General features: G+C 35.8%; 1 protein-coding gene across 1 annotated transcript; it reads right to left on the bottom strand.

Moving 5' to 3' along the window:
- Positions 1-276: 276 nt before the first annotated feature.
- TERB2 (telomere repeat binding bouquet formation protein 2) lies at positions 277-21203 on the bottom strand. Its single transcript, XM_007467011.1, has 7 exons — positions 21118-21203; positions 20920-21001; positions 19987-20126; positions 17705-17766; positions 14114-14199; positions 5747-5835; positions 277-425 (listed from the first exon to the last, which is right to left on the bottom strand). The coding sequence occupies exons 1-7, from the start codon at positions 21179-21181 to the stop codon at positions 283-285; spliced, it is 666 nt and encodes a 221-aa protein (XP_007467073.1). The 5' UTR covers positions 21182-21203; the 3' UTR covers positions 277-282.
- Positions 21204-25245: the final 4042 nt, after the last annotated feature.

Here is a 25245-nt window from a genome sequence, read left to right as displayed (position 1 = left end):
AAGACTTCTTATGAAGTATGTTTCATTGACAATTACCCCATAACAACTGTGCACTCAGAATTTGTGGACATAACCTTACAAGCAGGGGAAAAGTCCAGCCCAAATGTCAAAACACAGAGCCAAATGAATCTGAATTTCCTAAAGATACATTTTGAGGAAGAATGAATTCTTTCTTCTCCATTTCCCCATCCCTCTGTCCCAAAGAGGAGAATTTAAAATTATGTACATCTTTGGCAATATTTTACAGAAAATAAATGCCGAGATAGAAGGACAATATTTAACTTAGTATTTCCTCTTCAATTCGTTTTTTATAGCAGACATGTTAATTTCATTTTGAACATGGTATGCCAAATAACCTGAACTTCCAGGAATGAAGTCATGTAGCTCCCCAAGAAATTTCTTCATGGCATCAATTGATATATAACCTACAGAATAAAATATATATATAGGAAATTCTATCATATTATGTGCTTTTCAATGTCTTTGATTTATTAGATAAGATTCCCAAAGAATGTTTTTAGAAAAGATGTAAAAAGAAGAAATACCAGTGAGAAGATTCTCCGTGAAACTTGATAATTATCAGGGAACACCTTCCTCCCGCCTTCACCACTATCCCCCCAGGCTTCTACCTCCTTTTAAAACACAGATTCTTGATTTGCCACTTTGACTACAGAGAGTGTGATGTACAGGTTAGGGATGGAACATAAAAGTACCTAGACCAAAATAACTGGGACATGTGTCTGGCTTAGAATGTAATCACTTAGAATTACCTATCCAACTAGCTACTCACAGCACAAACAGCTAGCTCATCTTCCTTAGTACAGCAAGCGACACTTTCCTGCACTGCTAACACTGAGATAACAGTCTTTATTAAAAAATCAATAGGAAAATTGTTATCACTGCTTGGTCAACAAAGGTTACAGGTGTGAATAATTCTGATGTCATTAATAATCTGAAATAGATATGAGAATCAAAAAGGAAACCTAGAATGGGGAGAGCTTAAGGACTCAACGACTTTAAGCAATATTTCCTTGATAGCAGTTGCTCATCTGAGTGATAATGTTTCATGTGTAATATGTGTTTGTGGTTTATACTAAAGTTGAAACCTGGCTTAAAAGTAGATACTGTATGAAAAAAATTCTGGTAGAGCTCAGGGATGATTGAATTTAGACCACCACCATTATCACCAGGTTATCTATACAGTTTGACTGTTTATAATAATAGATAATAAATTCACAGTTAATAAATTAACTATGAAGCCAATCATATAAAATAGACTCGTATCTTTAAAGATATTTCAATCATAGCCATTTACTTCAGAAAATCTTTTAAAGCACAATTACTATACTCCATATTGTTCATGGTCTTTGCCTAACGGCTAGATTTCTATGTAAAATAAACTAGTACATAAAAATATTAATGTTTAATTAATTGCACATATACACTGTGAAGTTTCTAAAGATATATATGAGGATACAAAAATTTTAAATAATTACCATATTAATAAAAATATTCCTGTAAGGTAAAGAAGGATAGGACATTTATGCATAAAAATGGATTATTGTAGCAGTTTTGGAGTAGTTAGGACTTTAGGCTGAAGTTCACATACACCCAATTTAAACTAGCTTAAACAAAAGGGGAGTTTACTGGAAGGACATTGCCATATCAGTCAAACTACGAGGAAGGCAAACATATTGCTGGGAGTCGGAAATAACAAACATATTGCTGGGAGTCAGAAATAACTAGCACCAGCTCTCATGGCCATGTCACTAACTGCAAGTTTTTTCCTCTGCATGTCAGTTTCATTTTCCTCTCTTGACACAAGCTGGCTTTCCGTACACGGTAAAAAACATGCCCGCTGATAGCTCTTAAGCTTTATATCTTAGAGCTATGGTCACTTGAATAAGAATGACATGACTTGTTGCATTCCATGTCTAGAAATCCAGACAAAGAACTGTGATTGGCCCAGCTCAGATCAGGCATTCACTCCCAAACCAACTGTTGCGGGTAGGAGCAAGCTCATGTTTTAGAAAATGCAACCCAAATGAATTGGGAAGAAGAAAAGAGAGTTCTTAGGAAAGGCATTCTTGGTGGACAATTCCATATGAGTCTGTGGTAGCCAGGCCCCCCGAGATGGCCCTGAATGATCCCTGTCTCCTGGTATTCACGGATTTGTGTAGTCTCCTCCTACTTTGTACTTGGGTTGGTCTATAGGACCAGCAGCACTTGGCAGAAGTAATGATATGTCACTTCTGAGAATAGGATATAAAAAAGACATGGCTTCTGTATGTCTTGGGCACAGTCTTTCTCCCACTTGCATTTCACACTCTGAGGAAAGAAAGCTACCATGTTGTGAACAGCCCTATGGAAAAGTCCACTTGGTGAGGAGTCTAAGCCTTTTGCCAAAACCCAGCAAAAATCCAAGGCCTGCCAACAACCACATGCATGAGCTTTGAAATGGATTTTCCAGTCCCAGCTGTCCCTTGAAATAACTGCAGCCTGGCAAACAACGTGACTGCAACCTTATTAGAGATTATGAGACAGAAGTATCCAACTAAGATGCTCCAGGATTCCTGGCCCTCAGAAACTATGTAATAGTAAGTGCCCATTGTTTTAAGCTGCTAAGTTTTGGAGCAATTTGTTACACAGCAATAGATAATTAATACAGTATCTACTATAAGTTCCCAAACTTTTAATTATCAGAATTTTTGTTTAAAAATTTTTGCCTGCAAGATATTTATCATTATTAGTAATATTTTTCCTTTTATTAATCACACATGTAGCTGTTAATCATAACTTTTTATCATGGGTAATAACCAGTGATATCAGACCTAGAGGATTTAATTCCAGTCAAAAACAAAAAACAGACCAAAAAAAAAATCCGTTGATATTTTATGGGACATTGGTAATGCCTGTATATATTTTTGGTTGTCACAACTTAGGGGTCACGGGGGTGGGGGAAGGTTTCTGGATGGGATACTACTGGCATCTAGTGGGCACTGGCCAGGATTGCCCTCTCCAACAAAGAATACCTGTCCTAAAATGCCAGCAGTTCCAGGACTGAGAAACCCTGTTCTACAGTATAGTCCAACTTGTACTTTCTAAAACCAAACATCTAATTAGTTTTATTTTAAGAGATTTAACATGCACTGAGTTGAACTCAACCCATTTTGAGGAAGAGACAGTCAAGGTATAGTCACAAAAATTGATACCACTGCCTAAATTAGAACTCTCACTCACTAATTTTCAATTAACACAAGATGATTTTCCCAATAAGAAGTTATTTCTTCCTGTACAAGCAGATGGGCATGATAAAAAAGGAAGGACTGTCACTTCACATCAAAAATAAAGACAAATGAATTATTATTTATTTATTTATTTTTGGCCATACCGTGCAGGATCTTAGTCCCCCAACCAGGGATCAAACCCGTGCCCCCTGAAATGGAAGCATGGAGTCTTAAGGGGCATGGAGTCTTAACCACTGGACCACAAGAGAAGTCCCTGAATTATCTTTTAAAAAATGAAGCTTTCTTCCAAGAAAGTGTTATTTTAAAATTTAATTTAGAAATATAAAGAAGGAAGATAATTATTCAATTGCACAAATTAAAAAAATCAAAAATTTTACTTCTACTGATAAAATCAATACCAGCTTACCACAGGTTAAAATTATACTTTAAAGATTCTACTATTGATTATTTTTACAGTTCTTTTTTAGTTTTTTTTTTTTATAACACTGTCATGTCTTTTTGAACAGTCAGATGGCAATGAAACATAGAGCAACATTGTTACTTGTCCAAATCTAAGCATTTGTCTTTATTGTGTGGCTGATTTTAATATTAATCATTGATCTTTATAATGTGTTATCAAACACTTGGTAAGTCCAAATGAACAAAAGATATTTAGTACCTGGTGATGGAGTTGCCTGAAGCAAGATCAATACCAGTACTATACCACAACCGTGGTTTAAGGTACCTAAACTTTATCTGAATATGTAGGTGTAAGGATAAATCTAGGCAGCAATCAGCTACTCCCAGTCTTAGTACTTAAGTACAGTTGACTCACCAGTAAGGTTGGGGTTAAGGGTGCCAACCTCCCTGTAGTCGAAAATCCACCTATAATATATAGCTAGTCCTGGGGATTCAAGGTTCCTCTTATCTGTGGTTCTACATCCACAAACTCAACCAACTGAGGATTATGTAGAACTGTAGCATTTATTATTGAAAAAAATCCTCTTATAAGTGGACCCTCATAGTTCAAACCCATGTTGTCCAAAGGTCAACTGTACTTCTACTTAGTTCATTGTCCTTTGGAGTCAACTAATTGCTCCTAAGAGTTCCAAAACTGACTTTTCTACTATCACAGTTGGATAGAAGTTTTCTTTGATGTCTCCAACACTCAGCCCAAAACTACACATTAAACGTTCTTTTTGAAGTGCTTTTCTGAAAGCTATTTTACATCACTCAAATGAACAGAAGAAAAAAAAAATAAAACAAATGGCTAGACAAATTGGTTAGAAGGAACAGTAATATGAGACAAGACATTTAGGAATTTGTGAACTAGCTGCAAGAGGTAGTTTTGACACTGCTAAATAAAGAGAAAATGATAAATGTACAAATGATTTTATAATGAAATGTCAAAAAGCCTATACTTTTTAATTGCAGTGTTTTAATTTTTTAAAACCTCTATTTTTAAAATTATCGATGACCCTGCTGAATACTACCCAGATCAAATTATCCAAATATTATTTCCTTATCTCACCTCATGTAGCACTATCCAAATCCCAATGGTCACTTTTCAACTAGTTCCCTTGTTTGCACCCTCTCAATGTCAGCCTCAGTTATCTGTCTTCTCTTTATGTTGGGCACTAGGAAACCCAAATATGGAGTCCATTGACACCTGGGTGATCCATGAAAGGGCTTCTGGGCATATGTGAGCCTCTTTAAATTACATGTAAATTTGTGTGTTATGTTTGTGTGTGTGTTTGCTTAGGGAAAGGGACTTATGTTTCATCAGATTCTCAAAGGAAACTATAATTAGAATTGTCCATACAATTAATCTTCCAAATTGGGACACTTAAGAGTAAAGCAGAAACTAACACACTATTGTAAAGCAATTATACTCCAATAAAGATGTTAAAAAAAATAAAAAAGAGTAAACACTAATGCCAGGACAACACACATAAATTGGGACTGTCTTATGTAAACAGGAGTGTGTTTTCACCTTACCCATAGACCAGGATTTTTTTTTAACATCTTTATTGGAGTATAATTGCTTTACAATGGCGTGTTAGTTTCTGCTTTATGACAAAGTGAATCAGCTACACATATACATATATCCCCATATCTCCTCCCTCTTGCGCCTCCCTCCCACCTTCCCTATCCCACCTCTCTAGGTGGCCACAAAGCACTGAGCTGATCTCCCTATGCTATGTGGCTGCTTTCCACTAGCTATCTATTTTACATTTGGTAGTGTATATATGTCCATGCCACTCTCTTACTTCGTCCCAGCTTACCCTTCCCCCTCCCCGTGTCCTCAAGTCTATTCTCTACATCTAGGGGCAGGACAGACCAGCATTTTAACACAGAAAATATGGGGCCTACCTTTGGATTAGTTCTGCAGATTAATTTATTTAACGTGTGAATGATGTCTTCTATTAGCATGTATAATAGAGGGGACTCTACTTTGTACAAAATATTCCCTTGTTTCTTCCCTACTTGGGTTGACTCTAAATTTTATTTTAAATTACCTGTTACCATGTTGTTCACTGGATAATTCTGAAGAGGGAAGTACATCTGCTTTTCTACAACTGGAGTCTTTATAAAATGCTTTTCTGTGCTATAAAATATAGAAACATATAGAAAGTCATGTTTATATTTTTTTGGACTTGTTTTACAAATGAGAAATGATTCCAGGCAATATACATAGCAATCTAATTGCTCTGTGATCAGACTTCAGTCTTACTGGGTGAAAACGTTAACTACAAACTTCTTTGTGCTTCTAAGTAATACAAGGGCCCATATAGATATTTTTGGCTTTCTGGGCTGCTTCATATAAAACAAATATTTACTGAGTAAATACAGACGTGGGTCTTTTTCTCAATATTTTTGAAAGTATAATAATGCAATAATACTTTATAATTAGATAAAAAACAGATATACATATGTAATCTCAAATATGTTCAAAGAAAAGACTCCATTTTAAATAATCACAGCATTTATTATTATTCAGTGTTCAAATAATTGGAACTCTATTAATTCGTATTTCCACACTTTAAAATAAATAAAAAATGATGTCTGGGAAAATCATGAGGTATACTAAGTGACTTGTGAGTTAAAAAGAAAAAAAGTTAAATTATTCTGAGTGTGGTTGTATAGTATATAATTAATTATATTCTAATTTTTAAAGAGCTAAGCAGTTTTCAACTAAAATATCCTATTTTCTAACTACCAAATAACAATTTACTATATTTAGACTACATATAATCCATAGATAATACAACTGTATGAAAATAAAAACCTTAATAAAAAATTGGAGTCATCCTTAAATTTATTTTCCTAAAAATTCTAAAATTACACTGAGTGATAACAAAGGTTTTACTTTCAATTTGTTTAAAAGTTAGAGTTCATCTAAACTCTTCTAAAAGAAACCATAGCTCAGTTAGGATAAGATCCTACAAATAAAGCAAAACAATGTTCCCAGAAAACTCAGGGACTAAACAAGGATACCCATTATCATTGTTATTATTTATCATGGCTCTAAAATTTCTGGCCAAGCAAAAAGAGCTGAGGGAGGGGAGAGAAAGAAGTGTAAGAGATATCTAGTGAAATGGAAGAGTTATATAGTGAAACAGAAGAAGAAATAGTTTCATTATTAACAAATGATATAAACGTGTACCCTGAAAAGCCAAGAGAATCAACTGAAATATTTTTAGAATCTTAAAGATTCCAAGTGGGTAAATATAAGACAAATACCCCCAAATAAATGACTTTTCTATGTCAGCAATAACTAATGAAGGAAGAAATGATCCAATCCTCAATAGCAACAAAATTCATAAAAATCTAGGAATAACATAATAAGCAGTTTCTGATTCTATCTGTAGAAAAATCAGGAAACTTTACTAAGATATAGAAAAGAAAAATAAAGAAAAACAAAAAAGCATTGTCTTGGATAGGAATACTGAAAATTATAAAGACATCAATTCTTCTCAACCTTTAATACAATTCTCAATAAAATCCCAAAGGGATTTTAGTGTTTAAGAAAAAAATAATTCTAAAATTCACATGAACAATCACATGTTAGAAGATCTAATAGGAGGCAAGAACAAATTTACAATAGAATGAAAAAAATACCTAGGAATAATCTTAAAAGAAGTATAAGATTTATATGAAGGAAATATGAAAGTGTTTTTTAAGGGCCACAAAAGAAAACTTGAACAAGTAAGGAAAAAAATACCATTTTCTCAGATAGGAAGATTCAGCATCAAAGTCTCCCTAAATTAATCTATATTTTTTTGTAATGTCACTAAAAATAACAACAGAAGTTTTTGTTTTAATATGAACAAGCTGGTTCCAAAACTCAGATGGAAAAGTAAACCAGGAAGAATAGTTAACTAAGAAAATTTGGAAAAGAGTAAGGAGGAGGAACTAGCTCTAGATATTAAATCATATTATAAACAACTGAAACAGAGTGGCACTGTTGCATGACAAATTAATGGAATAGAATATAAAGTCCAGAAATAGACCCAGATACTTATGTGGATTTAACCTAGGATAAAGGTGGCATTTCAGTAGAGTGGGGGAAAAGATGAATTATTCAATCAATAGCCAAGAGTAGGTAACTATCTGAAAAAAAAAGGAAGGTGGATCGCCACCTCATATCTTACACCAAGATATATTCCAAACGTATCAAAGATTTGAATTTAAAAATAAAGAAATCACTAAGAAGAAACCATAGCAAAATAATAGTAATCTTAGAGAAGACTTTCCTAATTATGACATAAAACTCAAAAAGCCATTAAAGAAAATATAAATAAGAATGAATACATATAGTAAAAAATTTCTGCATGCAAAACCCAACATTTTTAAAGTCAAAAGACAAACATAAGCTAATAACTGTAATTTATTTCACAAAAAATTCATTCTCCTAAACGTAAAGGGTTCTTGCAAAAAAATAAGTCAATAGAAAAACGTGCAAAGGATATGAACAAACACTTCACAGAATAGGAACTATAAATGGTTCTTAACCATATGAAAAGGCATTCAACCTCACTCATAATGGCACTTCAGACAAAAAACTAGAGTGAGATACCACTTTATATCTATCAGATTAGGAAAGACCAAAACATATGTTAGCACACTGTGTTGGAGAAAGTATAGAAGAAAGAATGGTGACTAACCATCCCAGTTTACCCTAGATTGAGGGGTTTCTCAGGATATGGGCTTTTCAGTGCTAAAAGCAGGACAGTCCCAAGCAAACCTGGATGGCTGGTTACCCTAGCCTGGAAAAGGTACTTAAATACACAAACAATAGGAATGTAAACTGGTTTAACCTCTATGGAGGGCAATTTGACAATGATTGTATCAAGGATACAAAATGTATATGCCTTTTGACCTAGCAATTCCCCTTCTAAGAATTACCCTAAAGACACTCGCACACATGCAAAATGACATTACATGATCAATCACTGAAGCACTGTTTTTAACAGCAACTTAGAAATTACCTGAAAGTCCAGTAAAATAGAAGACTAGTTAAATAAATTATGGTAAATCCATACAATAAAATACTACACAGCACAAAAATGAAAAAGCTCTTTATGTAGTAATATGGAATGATCTCCAAGGTAAATTATTAAGAGAAAAAAGGCAAGGTGCTGAACAATGTTTATAGAATATTACTATTTGTGAAGTAGTATATGCATATATAAGAAACTGATAACATTGGTTGCCTCTGAGAGGGAAACTGGCTATCTAGGAGCCAGTATATTTCATAGTTTCCCCTTTTGTGTGTCTTGGATTTTGAACCATATGAATATATTTCCTAAAAAATAATTAAAATTTGAAAATAGAAAAATAATAAGTAGGCATGAAGAACTAAGGAAGAGATTTTGAAAAGGAGAGTATCACACCAGTCAGAATGGCCATCATCAAAAAATCTACAAACAATAAATGCTGGAGAGGGTATGGAGAAAAGGGGACCCTCCTGCACTGTTGGTAGGAATGTAAATTGATACAGCCACTATGGAGAACAGTATGGAGGTTCCTTAAAAAACTAAAAATAGAACTACCATACGACCCAGCAATCCCACTACTGGGCATATACCCTGAGAAAACCATAATTCAAAAAGAGTCATGCACCACAATGTTCATTGCAGGTCTATTTACAATAGCCAAGACATGGAAGCAACCTAAGTGTCCATCAACAGATGAATGGATGCAGAAGATGTGGCACATATATACAATGGAACATTACTCAGCCATAAAAAGAAATGAAGTTGAGTTATCTGTAGTGAGGTGGATGTACCTAGAGTCTGTCATACAGAGTGAAGTCAGAAAGAGAAAAACAAATACCATGTGCTAACACATGTATATGGAATCTAAAAAAAAAAAAAAAAAAAAAAGGTCATGAAGAACCTAGGAGCAAGATGGGAATAAAGATGAAGACCTACTAGAGGATGGACTTGAGGACATGGGGAGGGGGAAGGGTAAGCTGAGACAAAGTGAGAGAGTGGCATGGACATATATACACTACCAAATGTAAAATAGCTAGCTAGTGAGAAGCAGGCGCATAGCACAGGGAGATCAGCTCAGTGCTTTGTGACCACCTAGAGGGGTGGGATAGGGAGGGTGGGAGGGGGGGAGGTGAAAGAGGGAAGAGATATGGGGATATATGTATATGTATAACTGATTCACTTTGTTATAAAGCAGAAACTAACACACCGTTGTAAAGCAATTATACTCCAATAAAGATGTTAAAAAAAAAAATTCCCTGTGCTATACAGTAGGTCCTTGTTGACGATCTGTTTTATATAGAGTATAGTGTGTTTGTTAATCCCATGCTCCTAATTTATCCCTCCCCCCACCCTTCCCCTTTGGTAACCATAAGTTTGCTTTCTATGTCTGTGGGTCTGTTTATGTTTTGCATATAAGTTCATTTGTATCATTTTTTTAGATTCCACATATAAACAGTATCATTTAGATTCCACATATAAACAGTATCATTTGAAATAAATAAATAAATAAAAGGAGAGTAATGAGTTTGGTATTTACTTGCCTTGTCAGGTATTAAAATACATAAAGTTATATAACTTAAAAGAATATTGTATTGATATCAAAATACATCCATAGATTAATGGAATAAAACAAATAGTCTAAAAAAAGATCTCCAGACACATTAAACACAACATATGAGAATGGAAATCACATCAGTTGGAGATAGATTTATTCTTAAAAAACTGGTGGAAAATTCTTATTTGTAAGACAAAAATAAACTTCGATCTTCACCTATCACTATACATCAAAATAAATATCTGCAGAATTAAAAACCAATTTGATACCTGAATGGGAAAGGACTTTTCTGAACATAAAAGCGATAGAAGAAATAATAAAGGAAAAGTGATTAGTTTAACAATGTAAAAACTCAAAGCTTGTATCTCTAAAAAATATAAGCCAGAGAACAATCTGAGGAAATAATGTGACAAACTGGCAAAAGGATAATATAGCTAAAAATGTCAGACAAGTTGATAAGAAAAGCAATAAGACTCCCAATAGAAAATGGAGAAAGGATAAAAACAAGTCACAGAAAAGAAAATGTAAAATGCTAATAAATTCAAAAAGATTCAAACCTACTAGTAATCAAAGAAAAATGCAAATTAAAACAAGATGCTGGGCTTCCCTGGTGGCACAGTGGTTGAGATTCTGCCTGCCGATGCAGGGGACACGGGTTCGTGCCCTGGTCCGGGAAGATCCCACATGCCGTGGAGCAGCTAGGCCCGTGAGCCATGGCCGCTGAGCCTGCGCATCCGGAGCCTGTGCTCCGAAACGGGAGAGGCCACAGCAGTGAGAGGCCCGCGTACCGCAAAAAAAAACCCACAAAAAACAAGATGCTATTTTTCATCTATTAAATTAGCACAAGCCTTCTTATTAATACTCAATATACTGATGAGGATGTGGTGAGACCAACACTGGTGGCAGTTTTAAATTTGTACTTTTGAGGGAAGCAACTGACAATAGGCATCATGGCCTTTAAAAACACTCATACCTCATTAATACCGTAAATTCCACATCTGAGAATTTACATGAAGAAAATTATCAAGGGAATTCCCTGGTGGTCCAGTGGTTAGGACTCTGTGCTTTCACTGCCAAGGGCCCGGGTTCTATCCCTGGTTGGGGAACTAAGATCCCACAAGCTATGTGCCACGGCCAAAAGAAAAAAAAAATCTAAAAAGTAGAGAAAGATTTAGTTTTAAAAAGATGTTCATGAAGGTGCTGCAAGAGTAACAAATTGTAAATTTTTTTTAAAAAAATTAAAGGAAGGTGGTTAAACAGACAATAAGATTAAATGCCATATACAGCCATTACAAATCATATCAAATAAGGTTTTTCAGAATGGGGAACTGCCCATAGAATATTAAATGGAAAATCAAGAGACAGACTATATCTGCAGTCTGACCTCAACTCTACTTAATGTGTATGTCTGTAGAAAGCTAGCAAGAAATGTACTAATGTTGATGGTGGTTATTTGAGTGGTGGGTTTGCTTATAATTTAAATTTTCTTTATTCTTTTCTTTTTTAGTAGTTTTTCTTTTTTTAGCATTTTCCATCTTGACAAATTACATGCATTATATTTATAATAAAATAATTAAGAACAAGAAAAATAAGCAAAAATTCATGCCATTTTCAGAAGATCTGGGAACTTACTGGTAAAGGAAAACAGCATAGTGATTAAGAGTTTGGACTCTGGATCAGCTGGAGTCGGTGTCAAATTATGTTCACTACTTAAATAATATTGGGTGAATTATTTAGCTCTCTGAACCTGTTTCCTCAAATGTAAAATGAGGCTAATGCTATTTAACTATCTTATAAGGTTGTGAGAATCAAATGAAATACTGTGAACTGCTTAGCTCACAAATGTTTTGTATTTGGCAAGTGTTCAAAAACTAGCTCACCACTTAGTGTTCACTATCACTAGTAGCATGCCAAAAAAATAAACTTCGAGTAGGGACAAAGTGTATTTTATCTATGTTTGCACTGCACCCTCTGGTGGTTCTACAAAGAAAAAGGCTCTAAGTAGACACCTACTTTGTCTATTTTCATTGTTGTTATTGGAAAATACTGGACATATTTTCCCCAGATTTGTAAGCCCTCTTTGTATATTAAGGAAAATAGCCTTTGTCAAATACTTTTTCAAGTGTATATTTTTCTTTTGTCTTGGTTTATGGTATTTTTATTTCCATGTGCAAGTTTAAAATATTTTTGGTAGTCATATTATCAATCTTTTCCTTATGCGTCTGCATTTTGCAGGACAACCATTTCTTTTTTCTTTTTTTTAAATTCTTTTTTTTTTTTTAATTTATTTGCTTGTGCCAGGTCTTTGTTGCAGCACTCAGGATCTTTAGTTGTGGCATGTGGGATATTTTAGTTGCAGCATTCAGGCTCTTAGTTGCAGCATGCAGGATCTAGTTCCGTGACCAGGGATCAAACCTGGGCCCCATGCATTGGGAGTGGAGTCTTAACCACTGGACCTCCAGGAAAGTCCCAGGACAACCATTTCTTGAAAAAAAATATATATATATATATATATATATATATATATCTGATGTCTTTCCAAGCCAAGTGAATCACTGGGAGTTACTTTACTTTTTAATTTCTATTTCCCATTCTTCTCTTATAAGGTCACTTAGGATAACCATTTTCTCCTACTTCTATTTCATTTTTCTTCCTCTCCTTACCAGTTTCTTATCTCAGAAACCATAACAAGTTCAAAGGAGTGCTATACGTAGAGATCCCAAAGACCTAGAATATGGATACTCAAACCCAAGTGGTGGATTATCTAGAAGTCATAGGACCATGAAGCAATAGTTTACTAAACTTAAAATAATTAAATATAAAACTTTGTGTTAAATCAGATAATAACTTATTTCAAATTAAAGAAAAACAGGGGGTACAAAAGGTATAAAAAATTATGGGAAAAAACTTAAAATTAAAAAACTATATAAATTAAACTCATTAATTCTTATATTGAAGAAAGATCATTTTTATTTCAGCAGCTAAATACCAGACTTTCATATAGTTAATGCTCCCTATGAACATCTGAAAACCACTGAACTGGAAAATACAGAATTAGGACTAGATAATGAGTAAGTCTGAAACAAGGGGGCCTCTCAGAGATTGGACCTAACACAATGGCAAGTCCATGTCTGTTTGTCTTTTTTTTTTTTTTTTTTGGCGGTACGCGGACCTCTCACTGTTGTGACCTCTCCCGTTGCGGAGCAACAGGCTCCAGACGCGCAGGCTCAGCGGCCATGGCTCACGGGCGCAGATGCTCCGCGGCATGTGGGATCTTCCCAGACTGGGGCACGAACCCGTGTCCCCTGCATCAGCAGGCGGACTCTCAACCACTACGTCACCAGGGAAGCCCTCTGTTTGTCTTTTAAGATATAATTTAAATTTCTTAAACCAAAGTAGCCACTTTACGAACAATTTGGGAAGGAAAGGGGGAAATCACCCAGAACTTCCAATCCTAATAAAATTACTGCTAATATTTCTTTCTTTCTTATTATAATACATAGTTTAAAAATAATGTAACAGTGATCAAAATATACATAAATTTTTTGTTTATTTTCTGCAAGGATAGTCTAGCATAATAGTTAAATGCATGCATTCTGGAATTAGACTGACCCAGTTCAAATCCTGCTTCTCCCCATTTAATAAAAGTTTGTAAGACTTTGGGCAAATTACTTAATCTATATATACTTGATCTCTTTTTCTATAAAATGGCAATGGTGATAATGATATCAATCTCATAAGATGACTGTGAAAATTAAATGAGATAAACACACAGTGTTCAAAGGTGTCTATACTTAATTGAATATCAGTGAAGTATACAAATTCAGTACCTTTTAGATAATTCTTTTTTGTGATCTGTTGCTAGTACACTGCTTTCCCTAAGAGACTTTATTTCGTTTGGTGTTACTTCATCATGCTGTGGAGAGCAAAAGAAATGACATTTTAAAAAATCAGCACACCAATGATGCAATCAATAATTTCTTTTAAAAAGTAAAGAAAAAAATTGGCAATATATATCAAGAGTCACAAAAATATTTATACACTCAGCTCCATCCCATCTAGTTTGGTGGGAAAAACTCACAAAATTTTGTACACACACACATACACACACAGAATTATATTATATATTTTTAGAGATAGGTAAAGAAAGAAGACCAGGATTTTTAAAATATCAGCTGTGCTTGTATTAGATAGTAAAACTGACTGATTTTATTCTCTTTTTGATTTTTTGAAATTTTCCCTAATGTGGTCATATTACTTTTTAGTTTCAAAAAATAAGGAAACCAAAAAAAGTATTATTAATTTAAACTTTCTTAAAATCCTTGACTTGAAAACTCCTAGGCTTCCTGTGAGCTACAAATCAAAAGTATGAAGTAAGCTGAACAAATTAAGTTTCCCCTTCAAAATTAAAGTGGAGTATTTAGCTATGAAGTTACAAAAGAACTAAATGTATATTAAGCTTTTCCAAAAGATTATGTGAAAGTGACTGACCTCAGATACTGGTACCTATCACATAATATATTTACTTAATATGCCATTAGGAAATTTCTATATTTGGGTCACAAATCCACTCCAAACAATAATAATGTTCCCCAAATTACCTTCCAGGTTTACCCTTTATAAAAAATATTTATTTCTTTATTTGGCTGCGTCAGGTCTTGGTTGCAGCGTGAAGGCTTGTCTGTGGCTTCTCTCTAGCTGTGGCACTTGGGCTCTAGAGCTTAGTTGCCCGTGGCATGTGGGATCTTAGTTACCTGACCAGGGATTGAACCCACATACCCTGTATTGGAAGGCGAATTCTTAACCACTGGACCATCAGTGAAGTCCCCAGATTTACCCTTATTATTGCCATCGGATGAAGTACCTTCTACTTACATATTCCATGGTTACATTATTATAATTGGATAATATTCAACATCAATCAATATTTGAAAGAACAAAATCCTTTATCGTATAATCATACAATTTCTAGAGTCAACAGTCAGTACAGGCATGTGCTACTAATTTTTTAGTAGAAAAAAACATTGGATTGGGTTGGAACTGAGAAAATCTGGTTCCACTTTGCTAATATCTGGTTATGTGAATTAAGTCAGGTCTTTACCTTCTTACCTCAGTTTTCTCATTTCTAAAACAGAATGATTAAATTAATGAACTTTAAGGGCCTTTCGGTATACTCAATAATTATTACCAAATAATAACCATTCTACCACCACTCATGTCCCTGGAAACACTCTGACAAGTCAAGGATTAGATATTTGATCCTTAGTACAACATAGCCAACGATACTAAAAGAGCTATTATTTTCAGATGATGACACTTCGGGAAGAAATAAGGTAAAGAAAGGAAAACAAAATGCATAAATTAATTGCTGGGTTTTAGACATAGAGATTTTCTCTCTTTTTATTTTCAAAAAATTCAAGCTTACTGAAAAGTTAAAGAATTATACAATAAGTACTATATACCTTTTGCCCAGATTCACGAAGTGTTAACATTTTTGCCACCCTGCATGCCCTCTCTCTCTCATTTTTTATTTTTGCTGGACCATTTGAAAATATCTGCAGATATTATGACATTTCACTCAATCTTTAGCATGCATTTTCTAAAAAAAAACAACATTCTTTTATCATTTTAATACCACTATCATAATTAAGAAAATTAACGTTAACTCAATATCACCTAATATATACATCGCATATTTAAATTTTTCCAACTGTTCTCAAAATTTCTTTTTTACCTTTTTTTAAATTAAAAAATCCAGAATCCATTCAAGGTTCATACATCACATTTGGTTCTTATGTCTCAATCTAGAACAGTCTTCCCTGTTTTTTTTGGTTTTTTATGACATTGTTTTAAAGAGTCTAAGCCAGTTAGTTGCTTTGTGACATGTTCCATAATCTGGAATTATCTGAGTATTTACTCATGATTAGATTCACAGTTTTGAACAAGAACACTACAAGATAATGTTGTGTACTTTTCTTTTTTTGGCACCATGAGGTGGGCGAGATCTTATTTCCCCGACCAGGATTCAAACCGGGGCCATGGCAGTGAAAGTGCCGAGTCTTAACCACTGGATCCCCAGAGAATTCCCTATATTGTGTACTTTTTATTATATCACATCGAGCTGAACATAACAAGAGGTTGTTCCAATATTGGTGATGCTAAATTTTATCAGTTGGTTATGGTGGCATCTGCCAGGTCCCTCCATTGTAAAGGTACAAGCATTGCTTGCCTTTGTAATTAATAAGTAATCATCAATGAAGTGATCATTTTAGATCATGATTTTAACACCCATTAATGACACTTGCCTAAACCAATTATTTTACTGGGGGTGGTACAGTGTGAATTTTCTATTCTATCATCCTTTCTTCGTTTATTACCTTTTATTCTGAAAGGAAATTTTCCCTTATCCCACCCTTTCCTTCCTTCCTTCCTTCTTCCTTTTCCACCTTTCTTCCTCCTTTCCTTCCTCTGTTCTTCCTTTTGTCTTTCTTTATGCTTTTGGAGTATCACTATGGAATCACGGATTTTTAAAAAAATTTAACGTATGGGCTTCCCTGGTGGTGCAGTGGTTAAGAATCCACCTGCCAATGCAGGGGACACGGGTTCGAGCCCTGGTCTGGGAATATCCCACATGCCGCGGAACAACAAAGCCTATGCGCCACAACTACTGAGCCTGCGCTCTAGAGCCCGGGAGCCACAACTACTGAGCCTGCGTGCCACAACTATTGAAGCCTGCGCGCCTAGAGCCCGTGCTCCGCAACAAGAGAAGCCACCGCAATGAGAAGCCCACCCACCACAATGAAGAGTAGCCCCCGCTCGCTGCAACTACAGAAAGCCCGTGAGCATCAACAAAGACCCAATGCAGCCAAAAATAAATAAATTTATATTTTAAAAAATTTAATGTATTATAATCCATTATTCTTTTTGATGCTCAAATTATCCCAAATTTGGCTTTGCATAAAGATTCTGAAGTAAGTCACAAGCATAGGCAAATTTGAGGTAGGATGGCAAAAGCTAAAAAACTTTCAGTATTGCACACATTTATTAAGGGGTATTATTCATAACATTTAACAAATGGTACAACACAGGAATTAATCAAATAGCACCTACACTGGCAGTAAAGACCTGGTAACTACTGTGTACCTATTACTCCCTTAATATTACTGAGATTTTCAAGTTTTTTCAAATTTTCAAGTTTTTTACGTGAATAATTTTATTCATACAAAAATATCTCAATTTTACTAAGGTACTAGTGTAAAAATAATGTCAAACTAGATATGTTCAATAAAAGCATGTCCTTTAAGTTCCTTACTCTGGGTCATTGGTGCTAACATATCACAAGTAAGCATTTTTAAGATTACATTGCTTTCAAAATTTTTTGAAACTGTAGATTCTAATTGAGCACCTTAATTTACTCTTACCTTTTCTATCAGAGAATGTTGGTCTTGTTCCCAAATAAAACTACCAATTTTTCTTCTTATTTCTGTAGTAAGAAAAACAAATCCAATACTGTTTTTTAAAAAGTAACTTTATAGAATTTTCTGAATTTTGTTTAGGTTTCAAATTTCTAAGTCAGTATTATTCCACTTGCATCAAAAGTACCTAAGATACTTATTTAAAATGCAGATTCTTATTGAACCAGATCATTGAGGAGAAGCTGGGGAATTGCATTTCTAACAAACTCTCCAGATGACTCCAGTGCATTATGAGAATCATTGTTGTAAATTTTTTTGGCTGTAATACATATCTTCATCCGATGTCAGTGTCCTTAGGCCAAGCATTAATAAAGAAGACAACTGTCTAGTCAAAATAAAAGGCATAGGGCTTCCCTGGTGGCGCAGTGGTTGAGAGTCCACCTGCCGATGCAGGGGACATGGGTTCGTGCCCCGGTCCGGGAAGATCCCACGTGCCGCGGAGCGGCTGGGCCCATGTCATGGCCGCTGAGCCTGCGCGTCCGGAGCCTGTGCTCCGCAACGGGAGAGGCCACAACAGTGAGAGGCCTACGTACCGCAAAAAAATAAATAAATAAAAGGCATAAAATTCCTGAATCTGTAGAGTGCTTCAAGAATTTACTTTGTTAAAAAAGAGGTTGGATGAGCAACATGTCTAGTGGGCGTGGTAGTACAGGAATTCTACAATGCTCAGCATGTCAAAGGACTATGAAATTATCTTAAATCAATGATCTCAAGAGTTTCCACAGTAGCCCACTCAAGGACAAAAAGTTAACATTCCTCTAGACCTAAGCTGTCCAATATAGCAGCCACTAGACTAGATACATATTGAGATGTGTGGCTAGTCCAAAATGAGACGTGCTGTAAGTTTAAAATAAACACTGGATTTCAAATCCAGTATCAAAAAAGAATGTAAAATTTATCAATAATTTTAATATTGATTATATATTGAGATGATAATATTTTAGATACATTAGGTTAAATAAAACTTTTCTTAAAATTAACTTCATCTCTTATTATTTTTAATGTGGGTACTAGAAAATTTTTAATTGGTATGTGGCTTACACTTGTTTGCCTTTCACACTTCTACTAGACAATCCTGGTCTAGGTGAATAATAATACATACTTTTCATTTTTAAAAAGGATCATGTTTTCATTTAAAACAGATTTTTTAAAAAAACTGAATGCATTTTAATGTAAGATGCTAAACACAAAGACTTAATAGGAGTGATAATTTAAAATTAGATCAGATAGTCATTCCACAATATAAGTTCCCTGAAGGTGGGTATTCTCTGATTTGCAGTTTTTGAGTAAACCAATTCTCCTATCCAGTCATTAATTTATTTGCATAACCACTTAGAACAATTTATTTTTATAAATTATAACTAGGTCTCACCAGGACATCAACTATAGAAGGAACCCAATCTTTGGGGTTTCCAAAGCTCTTCTATAGAAACATTTTTCAAGTTTTTTTGTTTTTTTTTTAAATACTCTGCTTGCTGGGAATTTTTACTACTTTCAGTCTGTCTTTCTAGGGATGGACACATACACATCGAAAAACACATCAAGAATTGGATAATAATGCAAGACCTACAAAAATGGGATATTTAAAGTTAGTCCATAAAAGATAGGTAGGATTTGGACAGAACAGGATAAGAAAGGGTGTTCCAAGCAGGGAAAACTAAAAGAACCAATCTCAGAAGCAATTTATTCACTTGCCCTTTACTTGATAGGGTTGCTGAAATAATTAATGTGAAAGTACTTTCAATACTATAAAGAACAATATAAATATATGGGTTTATTATCACACTGAATCTTGAAATATCAGGAAAAACATCCAGAAAAATAATGGTGAGATTCAAAACTAGCAACGAACATTTATTATATACTCACAGGTCAGACTACTTATATCTCATTTTATCCTCAAAACAACTCGGGAGGTGACAAAGATTAGTAAGTGTTGGATCCTAGCCAGTGAACACTGTGAGGACAAGATCTGTATCTTACTCACCACTGAATCCCCAGCACCTTGGTTGAAACGTGGCACACAATAAGAGCTCAGTGAACGTGTGAATGAATGATAAACAAAGCGAGGATGCACACCCAAGGCAATCTGATCCAAAGTACAGGCTTTTCTATTTATATTAAATGATACAAAACACAAAAATCTCTGAGAACAAAGATCAGTAAAGTTGGGTGACATAGCTGGATTTGGCAGTCTAACAGAGATTAGATGAAAGATCTTTGCTAACCTTTTTGAAGGCATTCAGGAGGAAGAATAAAATGACCTAAAGCCACCGAGTTTTTTATTTCAGCATTAGCTACTGCAGAGAGATAGCAGGCGTGAAAAACTGTAGCATTATCTTCTATGTAATCAAGACTCTGATATATTCTAGGAGAAAGAAAGGAAATATTTGAAATTATGAAATGAACAAGAATGTATTCAACATTTCAAAACAGAATAAATGAGCGGAAAGAGAATTATTGGTCGGTAATCAGGAGACTGAGGGCGGGGGAGTGAAGGGGTGAGATGGGGATCAGCCAGAACGGTGATCAGACCTGTCTGTTTTGTAAACATAATCGGACCGCAATGTGAAGGGGGATCACAGGTGGACAGACTGGAGGCAGAGCAACCTCTCAGATAGACTACTGTGATTTGGGGGTAAGAGGTAATTAACGGTGTGTACTAAGATAGTGGCAGAAAGAACAAAGAACATTTACAGGGGCACAATCTATGGTGTTTGGTCATGGATTACTTGGATTAATTAATGGATTAATGGTGATAGGGGTTATTATTCAAAAGAAACTACCAAGGTTTTAAGTTTAAGAACACAGCAGCTGGTACAGGTATGAAAGGCAATCAGGAGACTTGGTTTAAACATGTTGAATATGAGGGTCCTTCAAGGCACCACGGGGATGTGGGAGATTCAAATGGAAACACACCACTGGAACTCAGGAAAAGATCTGAGGACCAGGTAGGAAGCCATGCCATTGCGGCAGAAAAGAGAGGAGAAAGGTTAGCTATTCCCGCGCCTACTTCCTCCCCGCACATCTAGGACTGGACTGAAAACTTGCTCGTTTCCAGTATCTTCCTATTATCAATATTTATTAGTGGACTGCAACTTCTATCTCCAACTCCTGGCTCCTCATGACCCAAAAGGTACTGCCAGGTGGGCTTCAGGTACCTCAGCGTGTCTGGGTGTGAGGCATCGCAGCTGAACAAGAAATCGGCGGCCCTCGGGTCACTGATGGTCCCTCCTTCGGCCACTGTGGAGGCAAGAGCACAGGGTAAGCCCATCAAGTGTCCTGCGGCCAAGGTACCAGACGGAGGAGGGGGTGCTCCCCTCCCCACCTCACCCACCCGCTTCTGCCCAGCTTCCTACCCCAGAACTGCCTCAGGTTGCAGCTGACGCTGCGGCAGAACCAAGCCCGCTGCCCTTGAAACATGGCGCCGCCTCACACGCCTCACAAGCGAGGACGTGGGGGAGGGTGCCAGGAGCCGAGATCACTGATTGGTCGGACGTCCGAAGCCAGCTCCATGATTGGTTCTCAGAGTAATGGGCGGGGAAAGTCTGAGGCACAAGAAAGAAGGTTCCCGTCGCTGCCAGCCTGTGAGGAGCAGCTCCTGGTATTGTGAGGAGGCCCCTCAGCTTCCCCGGACTCGGTGGAGGACGCAGGTCAGTCGTGCTTGTGAAATTTAAACCCTAAGTATTAACAAAGTTGTTGTGCTGTGTTATTATTTTGAAGCAAAACTCATTTTATCACTTCATCTATAAATGTTTCAGATGGAATCTCTGAAAGATGAAGACTTCTTAAAAAACAATATCATTGGACTTCCCTGGCGGTCCAGTGGTTAACACTGTGCACTTCCACTGCAGGGGACAGGGCTTCTATCCCTGTTCTGGGAACTAAGATCCCACATGGTACATCCCACATGCCGCATGGTGCAGGCAAAAAGAAAAAAATTAAAAAATAACAATTCTTCAATATAGTCATATATCACCAGTGTTCAAATTATGTTTTCTTTATAGTTTCCCCACCCCCCGCCTTACATCAGTTTTGATAAGCTATATTTTTCTGGCGTTGGGTCCATTTAATCTAAAATTTCAAAAATATTGATATAAAGTTGACCATAAAACCTTCTATAATATTTTGTAATGTCTGCAGGCTCTGTGGCAATGGTTCCTTTTCCATTTCTGATATTAGTCACTGATGTTAGTGCCTTCTTTTCATTTCTTAGTCTCACCAGAAGTTTGTCTTTTTTTTTCTTTTTTTTGCGGTACATGGGCCTCTCACTGCTGTGGCCTCTCCCGCCGCGGAGCACAGGTTCCGGACGCGCAGGCTCAGCGGCCATGGCTCACGGGCCCAGCCGCTCCGCGGCATGTGGGATCTTCTCGGACCGGGGCACGAACCCGTGTCCCCTGCATCAGTAGGCAGACTCTCAACCACTGCGCCACCAGGGAAGCCCGAAGTTTGTCATTTTTATTAGACTTTTCAAAGAACAAACTTATGACATTTTTGATATGACTCCCATATATTTCTTTTGTATTTCCTTAATTTCTGCCCTTATAATTTCCTTCTACTTTTTTTTTTTGGCTTTAAATTGCTGTTCTTTTTCTAATTTCTTGAAAGTGATGACTGATTTTCATCCTTTGTTTTTCTAATATGTGCATATAAGACTTATCGATTCCCTTTAAACTGTGTGCCAGTGTTTCAGATGTCATTTTTCATTATCATTCAATTCAAAATATTTTCAGATTTCCAACAGAAGTTTTTTTTGATCCATGGGTCATTTAAAATATTTAAAATACATGTGATTAGTTATTTTGTTATCGATGTCTGGTTTAAATGAATTAAGGTCAAAGAATATAGCTTGTGTGATTATAATCCTTTTAAATTTGTTGTAATTTTCCTTCTGACTGAAGCATATGGTCAGTGTTCTGTGTGTTTTTACAAAGAATGCCCTGCAGCTGTTGGATGTTCTCAGGTGTTTGGTACAGTGTTCTAACATATGTTCATTGAGTCAAGTTTGTTAATCATATTGTCTGATTCTTCTATCAATTACAGAGAGAGGCATGTTAAAAATCTCCTAAGTTGTTTGTAGATTTATTAATTTATTTTTAATTACTGCTTTATCTATACAGAAATTATGTTGTTAGGTGCATGCAAATTTATACTTGTTACTTTTAGTTGATTGAACAATTAAGCATTGAAATATAAAACGCAGAACTTTAAAACATGTAGAATAAAACATAGGAGAATATCTCTCTGACCTCTCAGAAGGATTTTTTTGTAAATGAGACACAAGTATTAAGCCATAGGAGAAGATATTTGCAGTGCAAATAACCAACAAAGGATTGGTATCCAGAACATATAAGTAACCCTATGAATCAATAAGAGACAATCTGATGCAAAAATGGGCAAACATCTGTATAGGCATTTCACAGAAGAGGAAACTTAAGTGGTTAATAAAATTATGAAAAGATGCTTCAACCACAGTGGTAATTAGGGAAATGCAAACTAAAACCAGGAGATACCATTATGTGTACCCACCTTACTGATAAAAACTGAATTGTCAAAGACATAGATTAATGGGAACTCCCACTGCTGGTGGCAGTGTAAATTGGCACAATAGAGTTGACCAACTGTTCAGCATTACTTACTTGAAGATGTGCATACCCTATGTACCAGTGCTTATCAGGTGTAAACATAGGGAATTCTTGCTCCCATTTACCAGGTCACATATCCAATAATGTTAATGGCAACATTGTTGCTAATAGCAATAGCAACAGCAACAATTAAAAAAATAAAACAACTAGAAACAACTACTTACCTATTAACAGTAGTTTGGATGTTTAAATTGTTGAATTTTCATACACTGGAATACAACATAAGTTTGAATTTTAAAAAAGCTAAGGAAGGCTTCCCTGTGGCAACATTGTTGCTAATAGCAATAGCAACAGCAACAATTAAAAAAATAAAACAACTAGAAACAACTACTTACCTATTAACAGTAGTTTGGATGTTTAAATTGTTGAATTTTCATACACTGGAATACAACATAAGTTTGAATTTTAAAAAAGCTAAGGAAGGGGCTTCCCTGGTGGCGCAGTGCTTGAGAGTCCGCCTGCCGATGCAGGAGACGCGGGTTCGTGCCCCGTTTCGGGAGGATCCCACATGCCACGGAGCGGCCGGGCCCGTGAGCCATGGCCACTGAGCCTGCGCATCCGGAGCCTGTGCTCCGCAAATGGGAGAGGCCACAACAGTGAGAGGCCCGCATAACGCAAGAAAAAAAAAAAAAGCTAAGGAAGGCGTACAACATGATTCCATTCATTTAAAGTTCAAAGAACAGACGCAATGATACTATACTTTCTAGGAATGCATACATATGTAGAATAGAAAAAACTAAACAATACATTTGTTGGAAAAACATGCCTATGAATTATTTGCAAAAAAGAAAAATCCAGACACAAAATGTAGAATAGTGATTACCTCAGGGCTGGGAGAGATACATAGGGGCCTTCAAAGGTTTTGATACTGTTCTATTTCCAAAGCTAGATGGTGAATTAATGAGTGTTTATTTCTTCGTATTATTCTCCAAACTGTACATATACATTGCATACATGCTTCTGAATGTATTTTACAAGGCATTTTCCTTTTGAGGTTCTCACCTCAGTGAATCCCAACACACTGACTGAGGCCTCTTTATACTCTACTTCATTTTTTGGTTACTATCAGCCTCATCTCCTGTGGCCTGAGAGAAAACAGTATATAAAATAGCCCCAGTCATGCATCTTAGTGAATACTATTCAGAGTCTATTTCTAGCAGGGAAATCCCGTATTGGTGTTTCATAATTCATACTCGTTAGGAGAATTCCTGCCTTTTTTTAAATGTTATTTATTTATTTATGGCTGCGTTGGGTCTTCACTGCTGCACGTGGGCTTTCTCTAGTTGTGGCGAGCGGGGGCTTGTGGTTCATGGGCTCTACAGCGCAGGCTCAGTAGTTGTGGCGCACGGACCAGGGATTGAACCCATGTCCCCTGCACTGGCAGGTGGATTCTTAACCACCACGCCACCAGGGAAGTCCCGAATTCCTGCCTTTAATTATAGTCTGAGTTCTAAGTAGAGGGATTGTTCAAATTACTCAGTATAGAATAACCAATTATAAAAATAACCAATTATCTGGGAAAACTGGGGGAAAATTTGTGTCATCTGTGTTAAGACAAGTACTGGAGAGCTGAGGTAGTATATCAGAAAAAGTATTAAGGTTAACTCCTACAGATAGTGGAAAATATGTATACACCTGTGGCCTGTTCTAATTCCCTTGGTGATCTGAATAAAACATTCATCTTTTCTTTCTCTTTTTTTAAACACAGCTTTATTGTGGTATAATTTACATCTCAAAAAGTTGCCCATTATAAGTTTACAGTTCATTTATTTCTAGTATATTTATATAGCTATGCAACCATCAATACAAAACATTCATTTTTTTTTTTTTTTTTTTTTTTTT

The sequence above is a fragment of the Lipotes vexillifer genome, unplaced genomic scaffold (assembly GCF_000442215.2).
Source record: "Lipotes vexillifer unplaced genomic scaffold, Lipotes_vexillifer_v1.1 scaffold1010, whole genome shotgun sequence".
In the NCBI taxonomy this organism is placed as follows: Eukaryota; Metazoa; Chordata; class Mammalia; order Artiodactyla; family Lipotidae; genus Lipotes; species Lipotes vexillifer.
Note: the sequence above shows the minus strand (reverse complement) of the source record. Positions and strands in the feature narration are given on the sequence as shown.